The sequence below is a fragment of the Melozone crissalis genome, unplaced genomic scaffold, assembly GCF_028551555.1.
Source record: "Melozone crissalis strain CALT ecotype California unplaced genomic scaffold, PUWL_Pcris_2 ptg000062l_1, whole genome shotgun sequence".
NCBI lineage: Eukaryota > Metazoa > Chordata > Aves > Passeriformes > Passerellidae > Melozone > Melozone crissalis.
In genome coordinates this window covers 2,514,372-2,540,922 of record NW_026535840.1, presented here as the reverse complement: position 1 = coordinate 2,540,922, position 26,551 = coordinate 2,514,372, and the positions used below count along the sequence as shown (strand labels likewise).

Sequence of the window (26,551 nt, the reverse complement as noted above, 5' to 3'; positions counted from 1 at the left end):
CCATTTCTTGCTATTTACTTATACAGAAGACAGAGCAAAAACCCCAAAACTTTGAAATCCACTCACTGAGATTAAATAACAATGAATGCAAGGTAATACCATATGAACAGCAGCAATCAGCTTATGTAATGAGTGACTCAAATACACAAATTTACTATTTGTCTGAGTAGCTTCTGATGTAACAAATACAAAATGTCAGGATCTTTTATTTCTTCCACATTTAAGAACTTGGGAGTTACAGAGTGGTGAGCTCAGACCCTAAGGTGAGCTGGTGTTTGCTGTGCCTTCTGCAATATTCATACCCTGGGTGTCCAGAGAAGGGCAAAGGAGCTGGGGAAGGTTCTGGAGCAGCTCAGGGAGCTGGGAGGGCTCAGCCTGGGGAAAAGGAGGCTCTGGGGGATTTTCTGGCTCAGCACAACTCCTGACAGGAGGGTACAGCCAGGGGGGACAGGGCTCTGCTCCCAGGGGACAAGGGACAGGATGAGGAATGGCTTCAAGTTGCACCAAGGGGAGGTTTGTGTTAGATATTAAGGAAAATTTCTCCACTGAAAAGGTAGCCCAGCACTGAAAGAGGCTGTCCAGGGAAGTGGTGGAATCACCATCACCATCCTTGGAAGAGTTCAAAAACCTATGGATGTGGCACTTTGGGACATGGTGGTGCTGGGTAAATGGATGGACCTAATGACCTTAAGGATCTTTTCCAACCTAAACAATTCTATGATCTCTTCCCAGATTCCCACAGAGCAGGAAATGAAGAGCCAGCTGTGCTTCTCAGCACACACTACTGCTACCTTTGATAAGCAGGAAGAGCCACAAGAGTTCACCTATTACTCAGACAGATACAAATCTTCCTTTTGCCAGACTTCATCTGGCATCATTAAAGAAGAAACAGAACTTCTTACTGAAGGACAAGTTTTAGAATGGATTGCAGACTTCTCCATGCAGGTCTTTACCCCCCTCCCACTTGCAGTGGATTTGAAAGTGCCAGTCTGTAAAATGCAACAGCTGCCTTCCCCAGAAAGAGCCTGCAGCAGAGCCCAGCTCTGTCCCAGCTGGTTCAGCTCGATGCAGCCCTGTTCCCTGACACCCACCAAGACACAGAGAGAATGTTCTTTGTCTCTTGCACTAAAGGACTGATTTCAGGAGGCAGTAAGTGTCCTGCAAGAGTGGCTGTGTGTAACAGCTTCACTTGTCAGCAACTATTTTATTGCCAGCTAGGCCGGGGGGGAAAGGAAGTACAGACACCACCACCAGTATCTTCCTTTGTTATCATCAATTGGATGAGATTTACACATCATTTAATTCAGAGCACGGCAGAAAAAGCTCCTGCACTTAAACTTGTTTCCTGTTGTAAGGCCATCATCAAACACACAATGGCAGCAGAAAGAAATACGAGCTTTGAGAGCTATCTGCTCTGGTACTCTTCATTTTTTCAACTACATCTAGCAGCACAAGAGTTCTCATGAAAGCAACAGCAATAATGGGATATAAAATATGTATGAGTCTGAATGTGTTCTGTCACACATGGGCTCTGTACAGAGTGTTTCATGCTTGACAGCATGCTCTGATACAAGTAGACAGAACAACAGATGAGAAATCTACAGCTTAAAATCAAGATTATTTTGTTACTTTTTCCCTTTCACCGAGAGCAGAAATAAAAGTGCTAAAACATGTGCAAAAACCCTACCAACAAATTAATAAGAGAGGACAAAGGCAAAAAATTAGAGATAAGCATAGTTCAAAACATCAAATGCCCCAATACTTCAGTGCTCCTACCTGATGTGTTGTATTAGCTGAGCCACTAAACTCTGCAGAGATGCTGTGAGCTGACATTAAACACTGTATTTGCTCCTCTAACAGTGGCCTCCAGCATTTCTAAATATCCAAGAAACTTTTTTTTAATGTAATTACCTTGTGAAGTCAGTCATCTCCATCATAATCACACACATCCTCTTGGCAAGAACAATTATGTCATTGCTGGTATCATCCCAGATTTCAATCTCTGCATCAAGCTTACTCTTGACTTTTTTGAAGTCAGCCACTTGCTCAGCTATCTTTTCCTTTTCAGCTTCTGGCAATTGAGTCATCTTGGCCTAAAACAGAATCATTTGATTTGTAAAACATCTATGTCAGAGTATTTGATTTTTTAAACAAAACCACTGCACATTAATAAATACACAGTTTAAACACACTATGGCCTGAGCCAACTGCTTGAGTTTGAGCACGTCTAAATTTCAGAATTTGTATGTTGTCACTGGGTGGGGCCAAATAAATAACCTCAGTGTAACAGGGGAAGTGATGTTCCTGAAATCATTCATTTTAACAGCAAGAGAGAGATTATTAAATTCTTCCAAACAGTCTTGATGAAATATGACTGAAAAATTTTCCTGTTTCCTATGGCTAAGGAGCAGTTTTAGGTATGATACACGTAAAAGTTACAAAATGCAGTATTTATTCATGTACAAAATAGTCAACGAAAAGGGTTAATTGTCCTGAAACACTCAGGTATGCATCTTCTCTCTTCTGAGAAGGTTCTATATTATCATTCTAGGAACTAAAAAATATTTATTGTTCAAATATGCATCTTCTGTCTTTGCAGAAGGCAAACAGGACCCAGAAATCAGGATGTGCGTAAGATTACCGAAAGCCCCTAAAAATGTAGCATGGTCAGAGAAATGTTTTGTTTAATGCTCTCCATGAGCAAGATGACCAGCCTGCTGCAGAACCAGGCCAGGGAGCAGCCCAAGGCTGGGACATTACACAGCCACATGAAGATCCTGGCCCTTCATCATCCTCCCACCCCAGAGAGAGGAGCCACGCTGGTCCTGATGGCTCTGCTGCCATGCTGCTCATCTCACACCTTCCCTTCGGGCTGCCAGGAACCCACAACGGCACACAGCAACTATTAACACACTGTCATTACTCCATAATTACACAATAAATATTTTGTGACTTATTCTTGTTTAGAAAACACTGTCTACCACCAGTAAAATAGAAAGTTAAGGCCATGGCTGAATTGCTTCTAATTAATAAAATGGGCAATCAGTTCCATACATGATGTGTATGTTTTTCAAGCCACATGTTTTCAGAGATTTTATTTATGCTAGAAGCACTGTCACAGCGTTAGCTTTCTCACTTAGACAAATTACTGAAAATTACAGGTTTCCCAGCATGTACCTGTAATTGCAGTCACACACAGAATCACAGAATGGTTAAGGGTGGAAGGAACCATCTGACGGTGGTCAGAATTACCCTGCAGTCACAGAGCTAAAAAGCACAAATATTTCGAGGCTATTTCTCCCATGCTGTTAAAAAACCCCAAAATACCCTACAGTGGGAAGAGAACTTTTATGATCTCATACATGTTTGCTGATGGGTGGATGTCTGTGGTATTCCCTAGCCCCGAGCTTCAACACTGCTTTGAGTTCAAGATCACAGGCCTGGATCTCAAAACCAAAAGAAAGATGGCATTTTAATGAGGGAACTGTGACATACAGCATCCTGCTATCTGCCAACAATAATGAGCTTCAGGTGGAAGAGACATTATCCACTGGAACAAAGGGCAAAGGAAATTATAATTCTGACCTTGTCTTGTCTCTCCTTTCCCTCATGCTGGTTTAAAATCATGACCAATAAAAAAAGCAAGTGTATACAGAGCCTTTTAAGCATAGATTTAATTTTGTATCAAAATAAACAACATAACAGTAATTGTGAAATAAAGACCTAAATTGAATGACTATTACATGAGTGCAGGTTTATTCTGTCAAGCAAGAGAAAATTATTTCTTCACTACTTCTAAGACAAAATGTTATTATTACAGTAGCAGGTAACAGATTTAGGACTAGGTGAGAGGAGAAGTTATATCTGTGGTATTTCCTTCCTTCTATTATTAAAAAAAGTACGGATTTTTTCTTAAATTTCCCTGACTTAACTTTTCTGAAGGCTGTTTCTCCCTGGTAGCTTGAGTCTCCAACACTGGAGTTTGCATCATTTGAGCTGCCCCATTTGCAACCTGACTGACCCTGTGAGACTGGTGTTTCCTTTCATTACCTTTCATACCTTTCTATGTTTCACTCAGTTCTGGTGTTTCCTTTCACACCTTTCCATGTTTCACTCAGTTCTGGTGTTTCCTTTCATTGCCTTTCCATGTTTCAGTCGGTTCTGGTGTTTCCTTTCATTACCTTTCCATGTTTCAGTCAGTTCTGGTGTTTCCTTTCACACCTTTCCATGTTTCACTCAGTTCTGGTGTTTCCTTTCATTACCTTTCCATATTTCACTCAGTTCTGGTGTTTCCTTTCACTCCTTTCCATGTTTCAGTCAGTTCTCCACCAATGGAACTGAACTTTTAAGGCCATGTAAGGACACATGGGGGGGTAACTAAGTGCTGATGATTTTGATTTTTCTCTCCCTGGTACCCCGCTGGCCAATGACATCCCAACTCTAAGAACTGGCCTTTTGCTACCTTTATCTTGGGCTGCTCTCCAAGGATCTGACTTTCACATAAACTTTGACTATGCTCTTAAAATCTCAGACTGACATGTTTTTTGTTTCCTGATTTCTAAAACCAAGTGACAGGCCAGACCCACACCAGCACCATTCTTACCACTTACAGGGACCAGGAAGCAAAGAAAGGCAACAGAAAGCAGCACAATACATTCAAACAAAATCAAACAATCTCCCTTGAAAATTATTTAACACTTCCAGCTTTGTCCTGCAAAATGTCATGTAACTATAGAGAAGAAAAGAGGAAAACACTGTTTTTCTGCACTTTTTTAGGCTGCAAGGAAACAAACCCCAGCTTCCCAAATAAGTACATGGAAAACTTCTCAGAGCTTTTACATGCAAGAACACAAAATAACCTGTTCTTCATATACTGTAGTTATAAGAAAATCTCAGAGATCTCAGAAGAACAGATTTGTGTCCCTACTTTGTCTTGGGAGCTGAGGCTTTCATTCCACCAGAAGCCCTCTGGTCTGTTCCTGCCCCCCTGCTGCAGTCAGCTGAATATTTGGTGAAAAAGAACAGGACCCCTGTAGATCCCTTGAAGTACAGCAGTATATTTCAATCATGCTGTTTCACAACAGCTCCAATCATGGCTTTTAACTGGCTTTTTCTTGAACAAACTTTGCAGAGCACTGTCAAACAACACACACACGAGCTGAGCCCTGAGCTGGTGAGTGACATCCCTGCTGTGGCACGAGGTGACCCCTGAGGTCCATTCCAGGCTAAACATTCCTGAGGCTGATTCTGTTTGAGTGCCAGGGTGTTCCTAAGTGAATTCATGGAGACACCACTGAGTCAAAGGGACTGTCAAAATGAGCAGGACATGTCCACTACCTTTTACTGCTACTTCTCCTACTGAGGGAATGAATCAGTTTGTGAGATTGGATGAAGAGGTGACAGAGGTATGTTGGATATTCAGCATTCACAGCTAAGTGAATACACGCCCCCAGAAATGAACTGTGTGGGTTGTGATGCTGACAGAGGGGAGAAGCTCTGTTTCTGTCAATACTTTACTGCCTGCTGTGACCAGCTGCCTTCTCCCCATTTCAAGAATTGCAGCAAGCCTGCTGAAGTGCAGCATTCCTTAAACAAGCTCAGAGAGTGCCTCATTTGTTCTGCCATGACAGTTCTGCTGCACTTTTAGATGCAATATAATTGGATAAACCAGATGAAGAGGTGAAAGTGTTGGGAGATAGCAAACAAAGTGTTTAATGCCATTTTTGCACCAGCCTTCACTAAGAAGATGATGCAAGTATGGCATATTAAATGCAATTTCTCTTTGTCCCAGGGCCATAGGCCCACAGATAAAAAAGCATCATGCCCTGAACCTGGGCTTCACCAGAGCTTTGCCACTGGCTCTCATGTCATCCTTACAAATCACCTGGAGAAATAAGGTCTAGATGTAATCTCCAGTGGGTGGATGTAATATTGGTTAGAAAACTGCTTGCAGAGCACTTATCAAGAACACACACTGAGCCAAGGGATCCATCAGGAAAAGCTGGGAAGGGAGCAGCCAGGAAAAGCTGGGAAGGCAGCAGCATGAGTCAGTGTTCCCACAGACCCAAGGGTCCACACTGCACACTGGCAGGGGAAGAGGCCTGGTTTACAACTCCCAGTGCCTTGAGATCTAAAAACATCACAGGGTGTAGTGCAGCTGAGACAATGACAGAGTTTACCCTAAGAAAAATCATCAGCACACACACAGAACTGAGACAGAAGCAGCCATGGGCAGCTGTGTGGGTGGGAATTTGTGGCTGGTAAAAGGCTGTGCTCATGGCAGAAGGGCAAACCTCATCCAAAGCTCCTTGTGAACTATGCACACAGCAGGAAATACTGCAAAGCTCTCACTTGTGCTGCTGAGATCACAGGTGGCTTCACACATTTTGCAATATAAATAGTCTGGACACAAAAATCAAGAAATTCATTAACCAGCTGCAGAGCACCCAGAGGAGACAGAGACTAAAGGAACATACAGGAACCTCCACCCTGAAGAGTAAATCAAGGTTACTGGAGTTATTCAACCTGGAGTCTCCAAAAGAGGCCACAGAGAAAGGATGCACAAGTACATTAAAAAAATACACACAGAAAGGAACTTCACTCTGTGTCCATTCCAGATGAGTGCTAACATGTTAATTGCAACGTATGAGGTATAAGGACAAAAACTTTCCAATAAACCATCAATTCCAGTAATGAGCTAAGTAGAAAGAGCAATAGAAATGTTCATATATATGTGTGTGTCAAGAAGAAGTGTATTTATTCTGCCCTGGGCCAATTGGCTGGATTAGCCAAGTTCTTGAGGTTCTTTCCAGCTCTACTTTGTAGAAGTATATAATATACTGCTGCAACCTTGAGTATTTCAGTAACTTAATCTCTTTACGGAAATTGGGTTAAAAATTGGCAAGAAAATTAAATGCTTTTGATAGATCATGACTCCTGACAGGGAATCTTTTGCTATGTATCAAGTGTCAAAATTACTATTCATAGAACCTACTCAAAATTACAGTAGTTATCTTCACCATGCTTGAATTCTTACCAGTATTTCCTGCTTGTGTAGGGCTTTGATTAAATTCAAAAAATATTCTGAAACTGGATTTTTTTATTAACAAAATAGCACACACTTCCTGTTAATGCACATCAGCATTTCATTAAATGTAGGAACTTAGATGTACAGTATTTGCCACTTGAATAAAATTTGCTAATTAATCTGATGGCAAACCCAGCTTCCCTTCTAACTACTTTTTATGCTAGTATCAACAGTTCTTCTTGGTCTTTGCTGTTTTACCCAGGCTTCCCTCTCAGAGTTTTGTAGATTTTTAGAGCTATATAATTAAATCGTTGTATTTAAAATGCAATACAAATACAACAATGAAATAGCCTGGATTTTCTCATTCACAGAACACACTGTATCAACTCTTTTTCAGCCCATAATTGTTGCACAAACACAGTGTGCAACAAAACTGTATAAAAAATTATCTTAATCCCAGACATTTTTGTCCATGCATTCACAAAAGTTCTGTAAAAAAAAGTTCTGTGTGCAGAACTCTGACACAAAAGATGTGGGTGTGTGGCTGCCTGAAAGAGTTCTGCTCTTGCCACCCCTAAGTGGATTAAGTTGTGAGGTAAAACATTTTGCCTCTTCCTCAATATGATCACCTTAACCTGCAGCAGCAACTTTGAATTAAGCTAAGCTGTTCTTATCACTAATTTAGTAACTTCAAACACTTAAAGTAATTTTTCCTGATCATTAACATGTACATTGTCCTCTAAACTGAAAATTAACTGGCATAATCTTACTCACCCCTCTCTTCAACACAGAATGCCATGATAACAAGGCACTACCTCCCTCAGTGGAATTCCACTGATCATGGCAGCATAAATAAGTCTGAGATAGGCTTCCAGAGCTGACTGCACAAATTACACACACAACCACCAGAGGAAGAGCTAACTTCAGCTGGGAAAAACTGCATTAGTCCTTGGATCCATGAGCAGTACCTGTTCCTACAGTGGCTAAGGGATTGATCCTAAGGAGCCTCTTCTTCAAGGATGTAAAATCATCCTACAAATAATCATCAGTATTTTTATCCAGTTTGAGTACCCAGAGATCTCCCAGCACACTGCCCATGCTGACCTGTATTCCCCAGCATGGGATGGTGCCACAGGCACTATTATATTCATCTCAGAAATAGGAAATTATCTGAGGGACAAGATCAATGAAGTAACATTTTCAAGATGAGCGAGGAAGATCAATATGAGGTCAAATCTCAGTCTTACTATCTCACCCCTAATCTCTGCTCTCTCTCTTTATGGAGATAGAGTCTGAAGGTGTGATTAATAATACATGACTTTTTCATACATAAGGGAAACAAGATTTGCTAGTTAAGATGTAGCCTTTGTTACAAGTGGGATACACACATCACATCTGGTTTTATATGTTGTGATAAAAACAAAGAAAAAAAAGGCTTCAGTTCCCCATTGGAGCAGTGAGAGATGGGACATCGAAGAAATTACAACACTCTTGAAAAAGCAAGAGGAAGCAAGAGTGCTCCTATGCAGAATGAATATGGAGCCAGATATGTATAAATAAAACTGAATTATTATAGCTGAAATGCCCAAGAGAAAGAACTCAAGGAGGAAAAAAGGCTGCCCTGCAATCTTGCCAAAGGACTTCTGGAACACAGTCATTCCTGGTGTCAGCACCACACACAACAGCCTTCCAACAGGACACAAAGCTGCTGCACCCCACAAACCACACACTGCCCAAAGCTGTACATCTATCTTCCCCACACAGACCCCTCATATGGCTAAGCAGCTTCTGGGCATAGATCTTCAAATATCAATATCAATGAGCACTCCAAACAAAGAGGCCTAAAATCACTGTTCTTGTTTACTGCTGCAGCAGCAAAAAGATTTGTTAAGACATCTTTTAAAAAAAAGGGCGTGCAGGTGTCTGTCAATATGGTACTCCAGTCTGAGTGCATATGTATATAATTTAGTCAAAGCTATAATTTTCTACTGCTTTCAGGGGGTGATGTGCCATTTATCGGCCCAATAGCAGGACCTGAAACCTAGGAAAATTGTTTCTAAACTACAGAATCAGGCTTTAAGCCCTGACCTCTATCTAGGTGCCACAAAAAGGAACATTTACAGTAGCTGTATTATTTTAGGGAGAAATGGGGGAAAACCAGAGATGCCCATACTATAAGGTTAAAGTATGAGGGGTTTTAGCTGCATTAACTACAGGCTGTGTGTGACAGTCCCTTCCACCTCACAAGGAGAAGCACATCCCAGAGAGAAGCACATCCCAGAGACATCTCCCCACAGCACCAGTCTGTGCCTCTGATTGTGACAGCCATCTCCCCACCTGCCAGTCCTCAGCATCTACTCTTGCTTTGTGCCCTCTCAAGTATGTGTTATTTCCAGTTTTCTTTTCAGAGAGAAGCATTCCCTTTGAAGAAGTACTCTGGTTTAGTGAGAAGTAGACAGCATTGCATGAACATGTGATCTCTGAAAGCTTTAGTGGATCTTATTACAGTTTGATACTAAGAACCTACAAACCGCTACTCGTGTTTTGGCAGCAAGAGCACTCCAGCTGTGGAGTGGCCTCCCGGGCAGAGAGCAGAGCAGCCTGTCCCGGCTGGCAGAGCTGCTCCAGCCCTGCCCCACGTACCCGGTCCGTCCTGCCCTCGGTCTGGGCGCTGGTGCGGCTCCGGGTGTCCTGCTCCTCCTCCAGGTCAGACACGTCCTCCAGCTCCTCGGGCGTCTGGGGAAAGGCAGCAAAGGGTTAATGGCAAGTGTCAAACATCTCCTGTTTGGTCTGGGTAAGGTCTGACAAACACCAGCAGCCCCGGTGGAGCCCTTACCAAACTCTGCTTATTCTGGTGCTGCTAGCAAAGGTGTCTCACAATAAAACCTTTACGTGACAAGAACGGATTGTGAGTGCGTCACTTACCAGTTCTACTGAGCAGTACAAGCTCCTGCGCAACCACAAAAAATAATCCTTAACTTGCTATTTTTGTACATGGCATTATTTAATATGCCACTGTCTGTTCCTTCTAGTCACACACACTGCCAGTTGATTCTGTGATTCTGTTTCGTTTACAAAAACAAATTTTCTATATAATCCAGATCTTCAGATTTATTTACTGCTTCCCTTTTACCAGAATATTATTAAAAGAAAAGGGTTTTCATGCAGAAGCTCTGAATTTTATAATAAATAACACAGCAAAACACCCACGCTGAACATGACTTTATAAAGGATACTAAATAAAACATTAAAATCAAGTTTCTTCTATCACCAAAACACTGCACAATGAAGCATACAAGGTTTTTGGGATTACAAACCACTTAAAAAATACTATTGGTTCTGCCAATGCAATAGGGCATCCAAGAAACTTTCCTTTACCAAGTAAATTCACAAAAATAAAAAGTAAAAATATACAGAACCAAGCTCTACAAAGCTCGTGACAGATCTACCACCACCTTGACATCCAGAGCTCCAATTAGAGGGAAATCCTGATGTTCTGAGTCCCCCAAAAGCCTGACATTCCAAGAGAAACATGACAAGACCAGGACTATCAGATAGCCTTAGAAAAAGACAGGCAGAAAGAAACCCAGCCATTACTTTTACCCAATTTTCAATCTAGTCAAATATAATGTTTTTAATGCAGAATTGCTGCATATTCTCACCTTCATGTTTTTACTGCCAAGGCACATACAAAGAAGATCTGTTAAGAGGGACACTGCAGGGCTCTGTCATTTATTTGTGGGTCCATGGCACTGCAATGGCACTGCAGTAACCTGAGTAAATCCACCTGTGTGCATCTGTGTCCTCTGGGAAGGAACCTCTGTGGTCAGAGGGTGGTACACAAACCACAGAGCTCAACAGCAGCCTCGAAACAAGGCTCAAACAGCTCCCCGTTGCTTCAGCAGCACACAGGCCATTTCACTCACTAAAGAAAATCATCATTTCTATGAGATAACACTGCAAGAAATAACTCAGTGTTGGTGCACAAGTTGGCAGAAATAGAACGCTGGGGGTGACAAATACAGCTAAACTTCCTCAAGAAAACAGGCAATCAATTTCTGGCACAAAGATAAGCAGAAAGCTACACTGCCAAAGTGGGGGAAAGGAGCATCTTATTTTCAGGCAAAGACTAACACTGTTCTGAAGTCTCAGTTTTAATGTGGAATTAGACCTAGCAAGAATTCCACAGTAGCCAAAGGCTGTTACCATACAAAAGTTGTTGGAAAAAGCTGCAGTATGGAAGCAAAATGAAATTTTGGTGGTGATGGATATCCCTACAATAAAAAAAAACTATCACAAATTCAATTAAAGATTGAAACACTAAGGGACACTCTTATTAGAGGACCAATAACAAAGGATATTAAAACACAGTAACTTCAGCTTCTCAGGATTACACTGACTCCCTCAGGCAGGTAAGAGCCTTGATTAAGTTTACAGAAAAAATAATTCCTTTTAAATGTAAACTATACTTGGGTTACAATTACAATTTTAAATACCACATTGCAATTCTTGGGTTTCAATAAAACCAGTTTGGATTTTTTTCCCCCAGTGATCATAAAGCTGGATTGATGGCAGAAAAGCACCATTCCTTCCTGGGTGAACAGGTACCTGAGAATGCCACACTTCCAATACAGGGTTTCTTTCTTACTCAATTGTTTTCTCTCCTTGGAAGCTCTTTTATGCAATTCAAAGCAAAATTTGTTGTTTTTTTCATGCTGCTCTGATAATCCAATACCTGAGACACACCTGTATCTGCTGATAGGAATTTTCCATGTGCCAACACGTGGCCATTCAAAAGGAATGCTTGATGACTGCATGGTTAAACTGGCATGAACACGAGGGCTTGCAACACAAAACGGTGTGCTAGCACCAATAAACAGAAATTGTGCACAGGGAGAGCAGCACAGCTGGAGCACTGGAGTGAGAAGCATGCAAGGAAGCTGAGAGTATTGTTTAAGACTCCTAACAGGCATCTTATCAACTGCCAGTGACAGAAGAGGGAGAGATCTGAGCACTGTGCTCTGTGATGCAATGAATACAAGACACAAATGGCAAATTCACTGTGAGACATACAAAGCATGGGATTTCCAGTAAATGTAAGGAGAATGCTGAGGGGCAAAATGAAGCACAAGACTCCAGTCAGCAACAACCTAAAGACTCGTGTAACACAGTGCTAAATGGAGTTTAGAAACAAATTTGAACGGAGAAAAATGAGGTTTCCAGAGGCCACAGGAGCAGAACTCTTTAATAATCTCCCCTGGAAGTGCTGGAGGAGGGGAGGAATTCATTCCAAGATGAAGCCTGAGCAGCCTACACTACAAACAAGGTGATGGAGCAGCTGGCAGTGGAAGGGAGACACAAGGGTGGGCAGCACACCTGGCCCAGGGCTGCAAGAGATTTCAGTCCTTTGTGGAAAGCCTTTGCTGATCCTGACAAAAACACATTCAAGTACATTCCTATACATCCTTTCTAGGCTGTAATTCCATTACTGTGGCTGACAAGCTACACAAGCAGCATGTACTCCTTCTCACGTTTCAATGATTGTAATAAATCTGCATTCTCAGTGGGTTTGCTACTGAAGACTCAGGCTGAGGACTCAAAGTCATATTTATAGCAAAGTCTAATATTGATAAATTTGACATCTTGCTGGTACTCAACTCCAAGCCACAACAGCAAGTCATTACTATTGCACCCAGGTGATTTCAGGATATGAATTACCTTTTCATCTATGAAATGAAAACCACTCTCTGATGACAAACCTTTTAATTTGCTTTCTAGGAGGATTTTAAAGAGAATAATTAATAAAACCAAGGGCTTGCCCCTAGTCTTTAGATCTCTGCCAGTTTTTCTAAACTGGCTGGAAATGGGCTTTCTGATTTCTCTGGTTTTTAATCCAAGCTTTATAGAACAATTTGTTTGACTAAGTTTCACAGCATCTTCTCCAACACAAAGTTTTTTATGAAAACCCCCTCAAAAGCGATCATCCAAAGAACTTTATTTATATCATTTGCTTGTAAAGGTCACACACAACCCATGGAACCATCAATCCTGCCCATAAAAGGCTTCAGCTGCTAGAACATAATGCACAGCCAGGTCTAAAATCTCAAAAAACACAACATAAATGGACAAACAGGCATCATAGTGTGAAAGGAAGCTATCTCCTCTTACCTAACATTCAATTAAATGCTGACCTTCACACTGTCATTATATGCTCTTATGCTTTATCTTATCTTAGTTTCAACAGCCCCATCAGTCATTCTTTTTCACAGATCAATACTAAAACGCAGAGCAGACTAACACCTTAACAGGAGCTAAGCTGGTAAGTGATGTCTTCATTCCACCACTGCAAATGCAGTTATTTGTGCTATGTAAATCCCACAGCAGCAGCAGAAATGCTTGCATGCACTCCAGGAGGATGAGAGTTGGTCTATTATGTCCTTCAGTGAGCACACAATGGCTTACAGAGATTATCAATTCTGCTGTGGACATTTGCCTAACACCCAGATTTGAACAGCTCATCCTGTCAGGCTGCACGTCACTCAGGGTAACAAACCACAGCATACGTGTCACAAATGCAAAAATACCATGCTCTGCAAATATTTAGCTACTGAGTGATATTTTTGTGTATTAGTCACAACACAACCATTATCTCACACTTAATTCTGCCACATGACACACTGCCAGAGCAAGAGTTTTGATGCACTAGAAAGAGAACAAGAAACCATTGTTTATCTTTTCTGAGCAGCTGAGTAAGAGCCTTACATAATTGTTGCTATCTAGTCATTTACAGTACTTATCAAGTTTTTGCTAAAAGCAGTTGAGTGTTGAGAACAATGAACCTTACATCATAAAAGTCAAATTAAAATACTCTGTTCCTAATCTGTCAATATTGTGACATATCAATACTATGGTAAATACCATCCCCTGTGTTAAAGATGATCACCTGCCTATTCTTGAAATCTATTCTTGGCAGCTCCCTTAAAACGGTATCTTTAGCATACCACATTATTGGGAATATTTTTAACAAAAATCAACAAATGCCAATTAAGCCAGAGACCAGAATTCTGTCTTTGATAGCAGTAATGTCACCAAGCACTTTGGCAAGGAATTTGTCATCAAACAATATAAAATCATTATCCTGCCACAGCCTGTACACATTTTCATTTTCAAATGTAGGTACTAAACATTTCTTGTTACTAACAGAGAAAAAACTTCTTTAGATATTAAAGTTGAATTCCTGTTGAGATCAGTGAAAATAAAAACTTTGGTGAAAACAATTTAATTATGAGAATAAGTGGACACTGAAAAGTGACACTATTTTCAGTAATAAAAGATATTACAGGATAAAGAGTACATGTTTTAAAACTCAGAAATGCTGAGAACCCACAGCATAGGGCAAAAGTTGTTGTGTTGTTATTGGATGCTTGGAGGTTTTGTTTACTTGTTTCACAAGTCATCTTAGAACATTCTGCTCCAGGAGATTAGGACCAAAAAAGTTAAAATTAATGACCATTAGAGACAGCAAGGCAGATAACAGCCTGACTCTCTGTGCTTCCAGGTCTCACTGGGCACACATGAGGACAACCATCTTCTCAACAGCCAGCCAGGAGACAGGGAAGGTCTGAGCTGAGGAGCATAACTGCAAAGTTTAAAGTGCAAATTCTGAGTACTTCCCTCTGAAAATCCTTTTAAAGGAAAACTGTGAGGTTGGCACATCTAAGTAAATTGGCACACAGTTTTAGCACCTGTTTCCTATCCTAAGCTACATTTTTTGTGCTGGGAACGTGCATTTCAGCCCTATTTTCATTGCTTCCCCTTTCCTTTCCCCAACAGTACTTTGTATGTGTGCCACTCTCACATAATGCCCACAGCAACTCAAAGAGAGATTTACTCCAGGAAATACTGACCTAGTTATGCTGCACAAAAGCTCTGCACACATCTTTAACTCTAAAAACTTGGGGGAAACTTGACAGCTGCCTGAAAATCCCATCTAGTAATGGCATTGTAGCCAAAAGGGTCCACAGGTACGAGCAGGGTGAGATTTACAAACTGTGGTGGCTAACAGCTGGCCTGGAGGCCTCATGGTTATAAATAATGCTAATTATAATTTTATAACTAATTACAAATGTAGGAATTCTATAACTCAACCAGTCTGGGCTGTTGGGGACACAGGCAGCTATTGGCCACTTTAGCCAGGTGGCAACTGGTGCAGCCCATCAGGAGTGACCTCAAACCCCCTGGGCTCCCAGAGCAGTGTCAGGAATGACCCCAAACCCCCTGGGCTCCCAGAGCAGGGTCAGGAATGATCCCACAGCCCCTGGGCTCCCAGAGCAGTGTCAGCAATGATCCCACAGCCCCTGGGCTCCCAGAGCAGGGTCAGGAATGATCCCACAGCCCCTGGGCTCCCAGAGCAGTGTCAGCAATGATCCCAAACCCCCTGGGCTCCCAGAGCAGTGTCAGCAGTGATCCCAAACCCCCTGGGCTCCCAGAGCAGTGTCAGCAATGATCCCACAGCCCCTGGGCTCCCAGAGCAGTGTCAGCAATGATCCCAAACCCCCTGGGCTCCCAGAGCAGTGTCAGCAATGATCCCAAACCCCCTGGGCTCCCAGAGCAGTGTCAGCAGTGATCCCAAACCCCCTGGGCTCCCAGAGCAGTGTCAGCAATGATCCCACAGCCCCTGGGCTCTCAGAGCAGTGTCAGTAATTATCCCAAAGCCCCTGGGCTCCCAGAGCAGTGTCAGCAATGATCCCACAGCCCCTGGGCTCCCAGAGCAGTGTCAGCAATGATCCCACAGCCCCTGGGCTCCCAGAGCAGTGTCAGCAATGATCCCACAGCCCCTGGGCTCCCAGAGCAGTGTCAGCAATGATCCCACAGCCCCTGGGCTCTCAGAGCAGTGTCAGCAATGATCCCACAGCCCCTGGGCTCCCAGAGCAGTGTCAGCAATGATCCCAAACCCCCGGGCTCCCAGAGCAGTGCCAGGAGAGCACACCTGTGCAAGTTCCCTGCTGCCCTGTGCCCCCTGGCACGCTCTGCCACAGGCCCCTCTCCATTCCTGCAGGTGACAGCTTTATAAACTACAGCATGACCAGAAAGGTGCTCACATTTCAGGGCTGCAAATCCTTCACTAGGTTACCTGAGGAGTCACTTGGGAACCTGGAAGCTTCTTTACTTTTTTCCAGTTATTTTATTTCAAGGAAGCTCTTTTTTGGGTATAACTTTTAAAGAAGACTTTCAAATCCCTACGAATAAAATAAGGTCAAACATAGGTATTTCAATCACACAACTCTGCTGTAACCCCAGCCCCTGCCTTGATCCCATGAGAACCATGACAGCTGACACACAGCTTCACACAAAGCACAGCCTTTGCTTATGTTCATGAAGTAGGAAAAATCACCATATGGCTTAGAAGCCTCCATTTTAAACTCGGAAAACTAATAATTAACAAGAACAGAACAGTAAAGTGATTTGTTCTTCAGCTATCTAAAATGTATTCCCCGTTTCCTCTGCTGGGTTGACATACATTTGCTCCATCTAGTGGGAAGCTAATTAAGACATTTCATTTATAATGGAAATACTTGCTAAGCTGTTTAAAAATGAATTGTGAAAAATGAATTATTGTGGTGGTGCTTGCAGGGGTTCCAGGATGAGGGAAAAGATGAGAATTTTTACTCCATGTTTCAGAAGGCTGATTTAGTATTTTATGATATTTATTATATTAAAACTATACTAAAAGAATAGAAGAAAGGATGTCATCAGAAGGCTGGCTAAGAACAGAAAAAGAATGATAACAAAGGCTTGGGACTGACCAAGACAGTCTGGACAGCTGGGCTGTGATTGACCATTAATTAGAAACAACCACATGAGACCAATCCCAGATGCACCTGTTGCATTCCACAGCAGCAGATAACCATTGTTTGCATTTTGTTCCTGAGGCCTCTCAGCTTCTCAGGAGGAAAAATCCTAAGGAAAGGATTTTTCATAAAACATGTCTGTGAAAAATTAAGCCATTGTTTTTTTGCTAGTAATCTTCATAAAGCAAATTATATATGGCTTTATATATGAGCAGTTCCTAACTGTGTTTGAAACAGATTTCTAAACATCACCTCAACCTTTGAAAATGAGAAGAGATTAGACCTTGCTTTCTCTCCCTCAACTGTGTGTATGAAAGATAAACAAAAACATCTTTACTGTCAGCCTGGCTAACCTCAAAGGCAACCAGAGAGGTGCCTGCATTTTGCTCTGTGAAAACCCATAATGGTTCCATTTTTAATACAGGCCAGAGGAACAAAGTACAGGCTGCTGAGCCTGCCATCAGTCCCTGGAGGGTCATGGCCTGACTGTCACCGGCACAAAGAATACTGGGCAGGAGCCAACAGTGCTCACACAGCATCCTGGGATGGAGTGAGGTGTGGCAAGATAAATCTGCTTCTGACAACCAGAGTGTTGAAATTATACTTTAACACCAGGTAGTAGAGTCTGCCTTCCTGCAGAATCTCCCTTTCCTCTCCAGAAGCCTTCAATTTTTGTGGAGGAGAGTATATACCAAAGCCAAAACAAAACCTTTGTTTCCAAGCAGATGAAATACAGGAAAGAAACTGCTTTAGGAATACATCAATATATTAAAGGTAAAAAAGTGCAGTGAATATCTCATTTTGACTGTGTTAAAAACATTTCAGGGCTCAGAAAGGACAAGAAACAAGAGAAAAAAAGACAATTCAGAAATCCACAAAAAATGTAGGTTTATCACTTGAATAAAGCCTGAGCCATGGTGGCCCCCCTCAGCAAAGATTTCTAACATGCCAAATCAATCTGTTTCTGTTACATGAATTATGCTAAATGATCACACTAAAAAATTCCCTTGGATACATTAATATATTCCTCAGCAAAAGGTTGCCAATGAAAAGTGCATTTCTCAAACTGGAATAGATGAAATTACCAACTACAACCTCAACATCTGCTCAAGCCTCTTCAGTGCCAACGAGCTCAAGTAAAACGCATCCCCCTTAGAAAAGACACACAGAGCAAGCCTGTCCACCACAAACCTCACTGAGAAATGCACACTGTAATGCACAGCCTGCTTCCCACAGGGCAGGGACCACTGCTGTCATCCTTCCCACACATTCCCACCCACAATTTGACAATTGTTAAGCACAAATTTCTGCTTTAGGAGCTATTCCACCCAGACACTCAGACAATGGAAATAAAACCACCCCAGCCATGAATCCTGTATCCATCATTCTCATTCCTGCTTTTCATTATCAAGAGGCTTCAGAAGCCCAGAACACACATGCACCCACCCCAGCCATTCAGCACCCAGTAATGTCCAGGTGACAGGGAATTAAGGAACCCATCACTGTGCAAACCAGCCTTCACATGTCCCAAATCACTCATTTCATTCAGCTTTGGGAGCCTCAGAGCCTTCACTACCAAGCAGAGCAGAATTAAACACACAGCTGCCCCTCAAAGAACACTGGTTTGGATCTAGCTTCTGAACAAATTAGTTATTACAAGATTTTCCCAGAATTTTTGTAGATGCTAAAATTCCTGTTTGCATGTGAAATTACTTCTTCCATCTGGGAAGGTTTTGTGAACAAGTTCTGTGAAAGGCAGTACAGAATCCTCCCCTCTAAGGCATCAAATGAGAAAGTTATTCAGATCAGTACTTTGCACATTTTTCACAATATGCAGCTTTGACAGCCTCTTCTGGCCAGTGGAACAGGGGAGACTCAACACAACTCTGTCATCTGCTAACAGACTGACAGAGATAAAACTGGCACCAAGTCAAACACAAGAGTCTTAATATACATGAAAATTGACCAAAATCTTATGTATGAAATTTGGTTTTCATCATGTCCAAACTGATCTTCCCTTGTAGTCAGAGTTTATTCTGTTTCTATCCATTATGAATACATAACAGAGCTTTTCTCCAGTCCTGTATGACATTTTACATCAGTGAAAACAGCTATCCCATTTTCTCTGCTCTCCCCTTTGGTTCTCTGCTCCCTGGGCTAATTAGGACTAACACATCTGGTGGTTTTTGTCACAGGTCACAATTCCTAATGCTCAGGCCATTGCACTGCAATAAATCAGAGTGCACTTGCTTGAACAGCTAGGGAATTTTGGAGGTTCTCCCTGTTCATTTTGGGACACAAACCCTCACTTCTCTTATTTTTAACTATGGTACTTACAAAGCTGAATTACTGCAACCAACTGTAAATCAGTAAAACCTTGCTTGGTTGCATGGGCTGAAATTAGTCTTTCAGACATCTCCAGTATTATCTGACTTGAACACTAAGTGAACAGCAAGAACTAATAAATCTAAACAGAAATTAACCATAAGCATAAATTTATCAGTAACTGATAGAAATATTTTTATCCCATGGCAATAGATTTTAAAAGATGTACAACAACAGAACAGAATATGGGCAGGTTTTTTTTTTTGTAATGCAAAGAGAAAACCACACACATGATACATACTTGCTAGAAAAGCACTAAGAATTACAGGGAGGCACAGGCTGGAGAGGATGCAGCAGCATCACATTCCTGAGAACAAGGGCAACCAGACTTTTGTAAGGAGCTGCAGGCACAAAGACAGCAAAGCTCATGAAACATGTCCCACTCCAACTGAGACCTGAGCCTCCAGGGCAGGTTCTGCACCAAGTGCTGGGCACTGCACTTCCCAGAGGAAGGACCCAGCAAGCATCAGCATGACGTGGAAAAAAACCAAAACAATCCCAAACTTTAGGGGTACAGGAAACAAGCAGAAGGAGATCCCCCATGCTGAGGGACATGAAGTGCTTTAAGGGGCCATGAGGAGATGTATGGAGTGGATTCAAGGATGAACTTTCTAAAGGGAATGGACTGGCACTGACTGCTTGAAGGAACCCTCTAGTTGCCAGCTGTGGATATTTCTGAGAACAGGTCAGACAAATGAACACTGGGAATTATTTCAAGTTAAATCCTGAGCTGCATTTAGGTCAGTATCTTTAGGGTACGTATTTGATTGCTGCATTTATCTTAAAAATTAGAATTTATGCATTAGTTACCCTTTTCCAAAAAGACTGGCACCCTGTGGGGAGGCCAGGGCTTCACAAAAGACAATTCTTACACTACCTTAGCATGAGGCATGAGAAGAGAACCTGCATATAAACAACACAAGACAAACTGTAAGGTAAAAGGAGAGAAAACAGAAAAGAAATGAGAAAAGGAGGGGAAGGAAAAGAAATTAAGAGGATAAAGAGAAACACCCCAGTGTGAGGCAGGACAATGCACAGCTATGCCTGTGATGCAGCACCACGAGCCCTCAAAGAATGCTGTGCCACATCTGTGTGGTAAGCAGCTTGTGTGGCTGCTCAATGGTCCCTGACAGGAATTTCAATCCTTCCTCTTGCCTTCTCTTTGTGGAGGATGGTAGTTTTTAGCAATTAATGCTGCTCAACCTTTTTTCTTTTTCTTTTCTTTTTCTGCCCAGGCAGTAGATAAATCTCAGAGCTCACCAACACAGCCAAGAATAAACAAAAAAGGAGCAGAAATGTATCACAGCCCCAGCCAAGCCCTGCCAGGTAGAGGCTGCCTGCCAAAGCCCTGAGCTATCTGGCAATCCCACTGCCTGAGCAGGATTGAACCCTGCCATCTCCAGAGCCAGGCTCCAGGTAGCATTTCCTGCAAGAAAAATATCAGGAGAAAAAGAAGCTTTTTACTAATGAACTAAACACAACCTAAAATTTCATCTTAGTTTTACCCTACCAGGTGAGAAATGTGAGAATTTTAGAGGGAGAAAATAGTCCTGTGAGTTATAAATTCAGCATGTTCCACAAATGCATGGTGCAATTTAATACACTATTTAATAACCCAAACATGGAAACAAGACCAACAATACAGCAGCAACCCTATCAGACAGGAGGATCTTTTCATTCAGGAAAAAATAATTCCCTTTCTGCACTTAAAGGACAACCAGGGTGAGTCACCTCATTTCTGACCTGGGAGTTTCCCATAAACTACATGAGCAAACCAAGCAGCCCAGTCTGAGATGGAGGAAGGTGGAAGATGCAAGGTTTAAGGCTGCATTAATGGAATGGAACCACCACAAAAAGCCAAAGTTTAGGCATACACAATTTCAGACTTCATCTCTTTGGGGGACTGGCTCCATTTCAGCATTAAGTGATTAGCTGCAAACCCCAGCATTGATAAATTAATTCCACTGATGTTGCTGTGCCTAAAATCTGGAAGTTCTGCTTCTGGCTCCACTTACCAAGGTGACAAGCAGATGTTTTATTGGCTTCCTCTGAGCAGCCAGACTGAGCTCCACGCTCCCACACATCCAGGGCACTGGTGTGACATCCCATCAATTCTAACACACAACCCAGGTACTCCAGTGGCTCTGCCTTTGTGTGCTGCACTCACCATTCCCTCACTAAAACACCACACAGTTCTTCATGTCTGTTCTTCATTTGCTGAATGTTCCAGAAGTCTGCGGCTTGTTTCTTTATGCATTTGGAGCGCAGCTTTCCCAAACCCACAGCATTCCAGAGTGTACCTGGCACAGCCTCTCTGTGTGCCAGCCAGGCATGATATGCTCAGGTGGGATGCCACACTGGCTCCTCACCAGGGCAGAAGGGTTCAGTTCCCATTCTGAGGAGACATCAGCAACCAACATTCAGCTGACACCTGCTGATCTGATCTCCTCCATGCACAAACCACACACTGACCACAGAGGAGGCAAAAGGCAGGCAGAGGTATGAATCACACTGGCCCATATGATCATTTCTCATGTGCTATTTCATGCTGGACCACGTTCAGCAAGAAGGAAGGCTTCTACTTTTGAAAGGAATTATGTTCAGCTTGCTAAATAATCTGGTTTTCTCCTATTTTCTGTAATTCTATGATGACTACTTCATGAAGACCAGGGTCACAATAAACTAATTTTAAATTAATATTACTGCTCCACTTTCCTAATAAGTGAAGTACCTGTTATAGCAATTACCTTGGAGGCCCTGTTGCTGTTGGCTAGGCTGCACTGCAGGAATGGTGCAGTAAAAAAGCAATTTTAACCCAATCCATGTGCTAGAGGATGCACAAGACTCCTCTGCTGCAACACACTTCCCTTCAGTATTCATATACACTGATTTTGTTGATAATACAATGAAGGGACTCCTCTGTCTCTATTTTAAGAACAGGCTGTAAATGACAGGGTTTCTCAGGAAATTAGGCAGCATCAGTTTTATAAACCTCCACAGAATCTTTTCAGATAAAAAACACTCACAAATACCATCTTCAACTTGCCAGGCTCAGTGCAAGATTTTTTTTTCAGTTCTCTGAAGAATTTTTTTCCAAGGTCTCTTTTTTTGTGAGTCAGTTCCCCAGTTGTCACTATGTCTCCTTATGTCCACCTCCCTTCATCATTCCAGCCCTGATCACACTTTCAAGGAAACAAGTGATTCAAGCTGGCAAGCAATGGTAATTTCAAAAAATGGAAGGAAGCTGCCATTAAAAGCAGAACCTGAACTCAAATATACTCATGGAATCCTAAGGAATTCTAAGAACAGAAACCAAAAGAACTCAGGGAAGCAATAAAGAACCAATTAATCCCAAACCTTGTCCACTATCACACTGCTTTATCAGCAAGGACATGCATGACAAGAGGACCAGATCAGACCCAAAGCACAGAATGACACAGACCCCAGCCCTGCCACCCTACTCAGATCACAGCCTAACACATATTCCCATCAGATTGTGAAGCCCAGTGCCATTCTGAACACATTTGTGATCTATCTCACTGCTTTTCTGCACCACACTCAAAAGATCCATCCTGCCAGATAAAAGGTTCCACAGTGACAATGGCAAGTGAGAAATTTCAGCTGAGCCATGGATGGACCTTACAGCGAGCAGCAGTGAAGGGAAGCACAGGCAGGCCTGGCCAAGGGGCAGAACAGCCCCAGCACAGCCTGGGTGAGCACTCTGTGCTCTGGGAGCTGCAGTCCCCATCCATTCCAGGCCTGCCTTGCTCCTGCTCCAGTGAGCCCCGTGGCAGGAGGCACAGTGTAATAGGGTGTCCATGATTTGTAACACTTCACTGTGCTTCCCAGTTTTGGTTCCAGTAATTCAGTCCTTCCATCTTAACAGCATAATATTCATTCCATTTCTCTGGGAATATAATTTCTATTAGATAGTAAGCACCAAATGGCAAGGAAGGAATACACATCACTTTTTCTTGCTCTAAGAAAAAAAAAAAAAAAAAAAAAAAAAAAAAAAACCCTTAGCAAAGATTTTAATGTTCCAGAAAAAATACTGTTATGTGCTTAAGTTTCCAATGAGCCACTAAACCAGCGCTATCAAATAATTCTGGAAGGTTCTGTCTTTCTGAATGAGAAGGGTAATTCTGTGAACAATTAAAAGCATAATCATGTGTGACACTTGCAATGTAATTTAATCCCTAGACTGGGAAGAACCGACATTTAAAGCAGTATGTGAGTCAAAACTGTTTATGCCATCCATAAGCACTGACTCCTGTGTGTGACCCAGCAATCCCAGCAGGAGGAGATTCCCATTAAAGCCATGAAGCCATTTGCTGCTGAGGAGCTCTGCATTTCCCAGCCCTGCAGGATGCATGCAGCTCTGCAGTCTGGGCAGAAGACAGCCCAGATGTGCCAGGACAGGGAACTGCACATGGACCTTACAATGGATGCAGCAGGCAGTGGACACCACCACCACTATATCTGCATTAGCATTTCTGAAATAATTCCTTATTTTTGTCTGTATGTACCCATAGTGTTCTTATTTTTTTTCTTTTTTTTTCTTAAACAAAGCACAACACAACAGCCTTTCCATTAGCTGACACCTGAACTGGAAATCTAAGCCAGGCTAAAGAAAATTCCATTTTTTACTGGAAAAGATGGGCCATGCATTCCTGTGCTGGATGTAAACAATGAGGCATAAACACAGCCAACATTAGAGAAAGTATTACAGACTAGCAGCAGCATGAAGTGCAGCAAGCAGCTTCCTTTGATACCTAAGTTTAACACACTATTGCTTTATTTGACTCATCAATTCCCCATTACTGTTGGAATTCTAAGAGATAAAATTAAAAAGCAAACAGTGAAGTCAGACATGTCTTGGAAGAGGCCATGGACAACACTCTGCTTTCAACAGCAGGTTGGACCAGCTGATCTCCTGAGGTCCTTTCCCTGAGTGAGCCCTCTGTGCACTGAGAAGAGGGTGAGACAAGTGAAATACATGACAGCGAAAAGTAAGATGGGGTTCAAAAGATACTGCAGTATTTCTGCCTTAAAAAGAAGGCTCCATTAACTATAATATTTTGACAAAAATGAAAAACAACCAAGTAGTATTAAAAGAATTTAAAGCAATAGTATGAAAGGACAGGATTGAACATGGCACTGCCCAAGCAGTGAGTTCTGGCACTATTCCCAACACCCATTCCCATTTCCTGCTCTGCAGTCACCAGGGGGGTGCACATGAGCTGCTGCTCTGCAGAGGAAAAATCCTCCCCACCACTCCAGTACTGTCAGACTGGCCTGACAACATCCAGTGCTTTCTCACAAGCTTTTTGCAGCTGCAGTTAGAGGGAGGCTGCTCCTCCAGCACACCCATAAAGCAGCACAGGAGTTCTACACACTGTTCCTCAGGAGGAGGGCAGCTGCTTTGGGCACTCCTCTACCACTGGATGGTTTCTCTGTACAGAAATAACAGAACACGTGGATGTGAAAGGACCATTTTGGAACTGCACATAGGAGGACAAAGGGGGCACTTACTTTTATAGTCACTGTTCATTTGGTATGTAAAAAAGAACCAGAATCTAAAATCAGCAATCTCCTGGTAAAGCCTGAGCAAATGGCTGGAGCATGGGAATGGGGCAGCAGTCAGAAAGATGTACAAAGAACCAAGAAAGATGTACAAAGAACCAAGAAGTTAATCCTGTGAATCTCCAAGTGCAGAAATGCAGAAGCACACAAAAGCAGGAAATTTCTCTTGTCTTTTGTTAACAACAACAATAAAATCCACCATTTCCCAACCACCCTGTGGATGGACTCTGCTTCTACTTTGTTTAAGCAAAGGGGACCTGAAGATGGGGGAGGAGGGAGAGCCACCCACCCCTGAGTGAAATAATATTTTATCTGTGCTCTGGTTCCACTCCTGTGTCTGAGATGGGAAGGCTAAAGCATGTGGTTTTTTCCCTCTTCTGTCTCTCTCCCCTCTACCTGAGATGTGAATGTACTATCTGTTTTTAAAATCAAGAAACTATCTGTATTTTTACTACCAATTCTTTTTCCCTTGTGGAAATACCTCAGCTTTTAAGAACAGGTGCTTATTATGGCAATTGGGGCAACTCCAAACTAAAGCTATTTCTTAGGGTAACATCCTGCCCACATGTTAAGACAAGTGGATGCAGCTTTCAAGGACAAAACAAGAGGTGGGTATTGTTAACACATCCACTACTGAGCAGCTTCTTACTCTGTAAAGCAACAAAGTCAGCAACACCATCACACTGAGAACCAGAAGCCATCTGATTTGCTGAAGATATTAAATGTCCTGAACTAATGAAACTGAGACCTTTGAGAGTTTGTTACATTGTACATAAATATGAAACAGAAGCAAATTGAAATGTATAGCTGTTTGCCAGAAAATTTGCTTTATTTATTTAGGAAGACAAACTCCCCTGGTACTAGATGGAGATCAGCATTTTTGAAAATGTCTGCATGTTAAATTGAAATGTATGCTGAGTGTGTCCCAAAACTGTTCAGTACAGAGCATTTTGGTAGGATATCTGCAAGGCAGAGTCATAATAATAATGACTGACTCTATGATGCTAATACTGATATAAATTACAAGTATTTGTACATTATGAGAAGGCTTCCCAGGTATACTGTGAAGAACATAGACATTTTTAGAAAATACGTAATATGTCTGTGGGTGAATTAAGAAATTAAATGTAACCTGTGTGGGATAGTGCTTTAAGTTTTCTCATAATGGTTCTTCAAGGCTGGTGATTGTGACTTGAGATGTTAAAAACCAAATAACATGGCAGGGACAAGCAGCTTTCAGAAGGTTTTACCTCAGAGATGTGCAGCTGATTGCAGCACTAAACACTTTTACCTCACCTCTTATTTGGGTTCTACAGCACAAAGTGACATTCTCCTTTTCTGGGACTCAGGATAACAACCTGAAAAAGGAGGAGATGTGCCAGCACCCCTGACAGACAACAGGCATTTGTTCTGCACTCTCTTTTAAAGATATCACATGAACACATTCCTCTGCAGCCACACTACATCCAGACACATCAACCCTTGGGTGACAGGACTGAAGCTGCCAAGGAGGGGGAGGAAAGGTCCTGTCCTGCTTAGGTCAGACACAACCAGAAAGTGCTGAGAGGTGCAGGACCAAGTGGCAAACTCCTGCTGCAAGGGTTCTGCCTCTTGTGCAGTTGCTGAAGGACAGAAAAAGATGAAAAAAAAGGTTTTTATCACACTTCTCAATATGAGTTTGTCATGGATTAGCTTCATTTCTATA

At 42.2% G+C, this 26,551-nt stretch overlaps 1 protein-coding gene across 4 annotated transcripts in view; it reads right to left on the bottom strand.

Annotated features, from left to right (window-relative positions):
* Window positions 1–26,551, bottom strand: part of CTNNA3 (catenin alpha 3) — a 411,267-nt gene that overhangs the window by 49,966 nt on the left and 334,750 nt on the right. For all 4 annotated transcript variants that reach the window (XM_054288363.1, XM_054288359.1, XM_054288361.1 and 1 more), the window contains 2 exons: window positions 9,671–9,763; window positions 1,912–2,093 (listed from right to left, as the gene is read on the bottom strand). In XM_054288363.1, coding sequence (XP_054144338.1) covers window positions 1,912–2,093; window positions 9,671–9,763 — 275 coding nt within the window. The remainder of the gene's footprint in view (window positions 1–1,911; window positions 2,094–9,670; window positions 9,764–26,551) is intronic.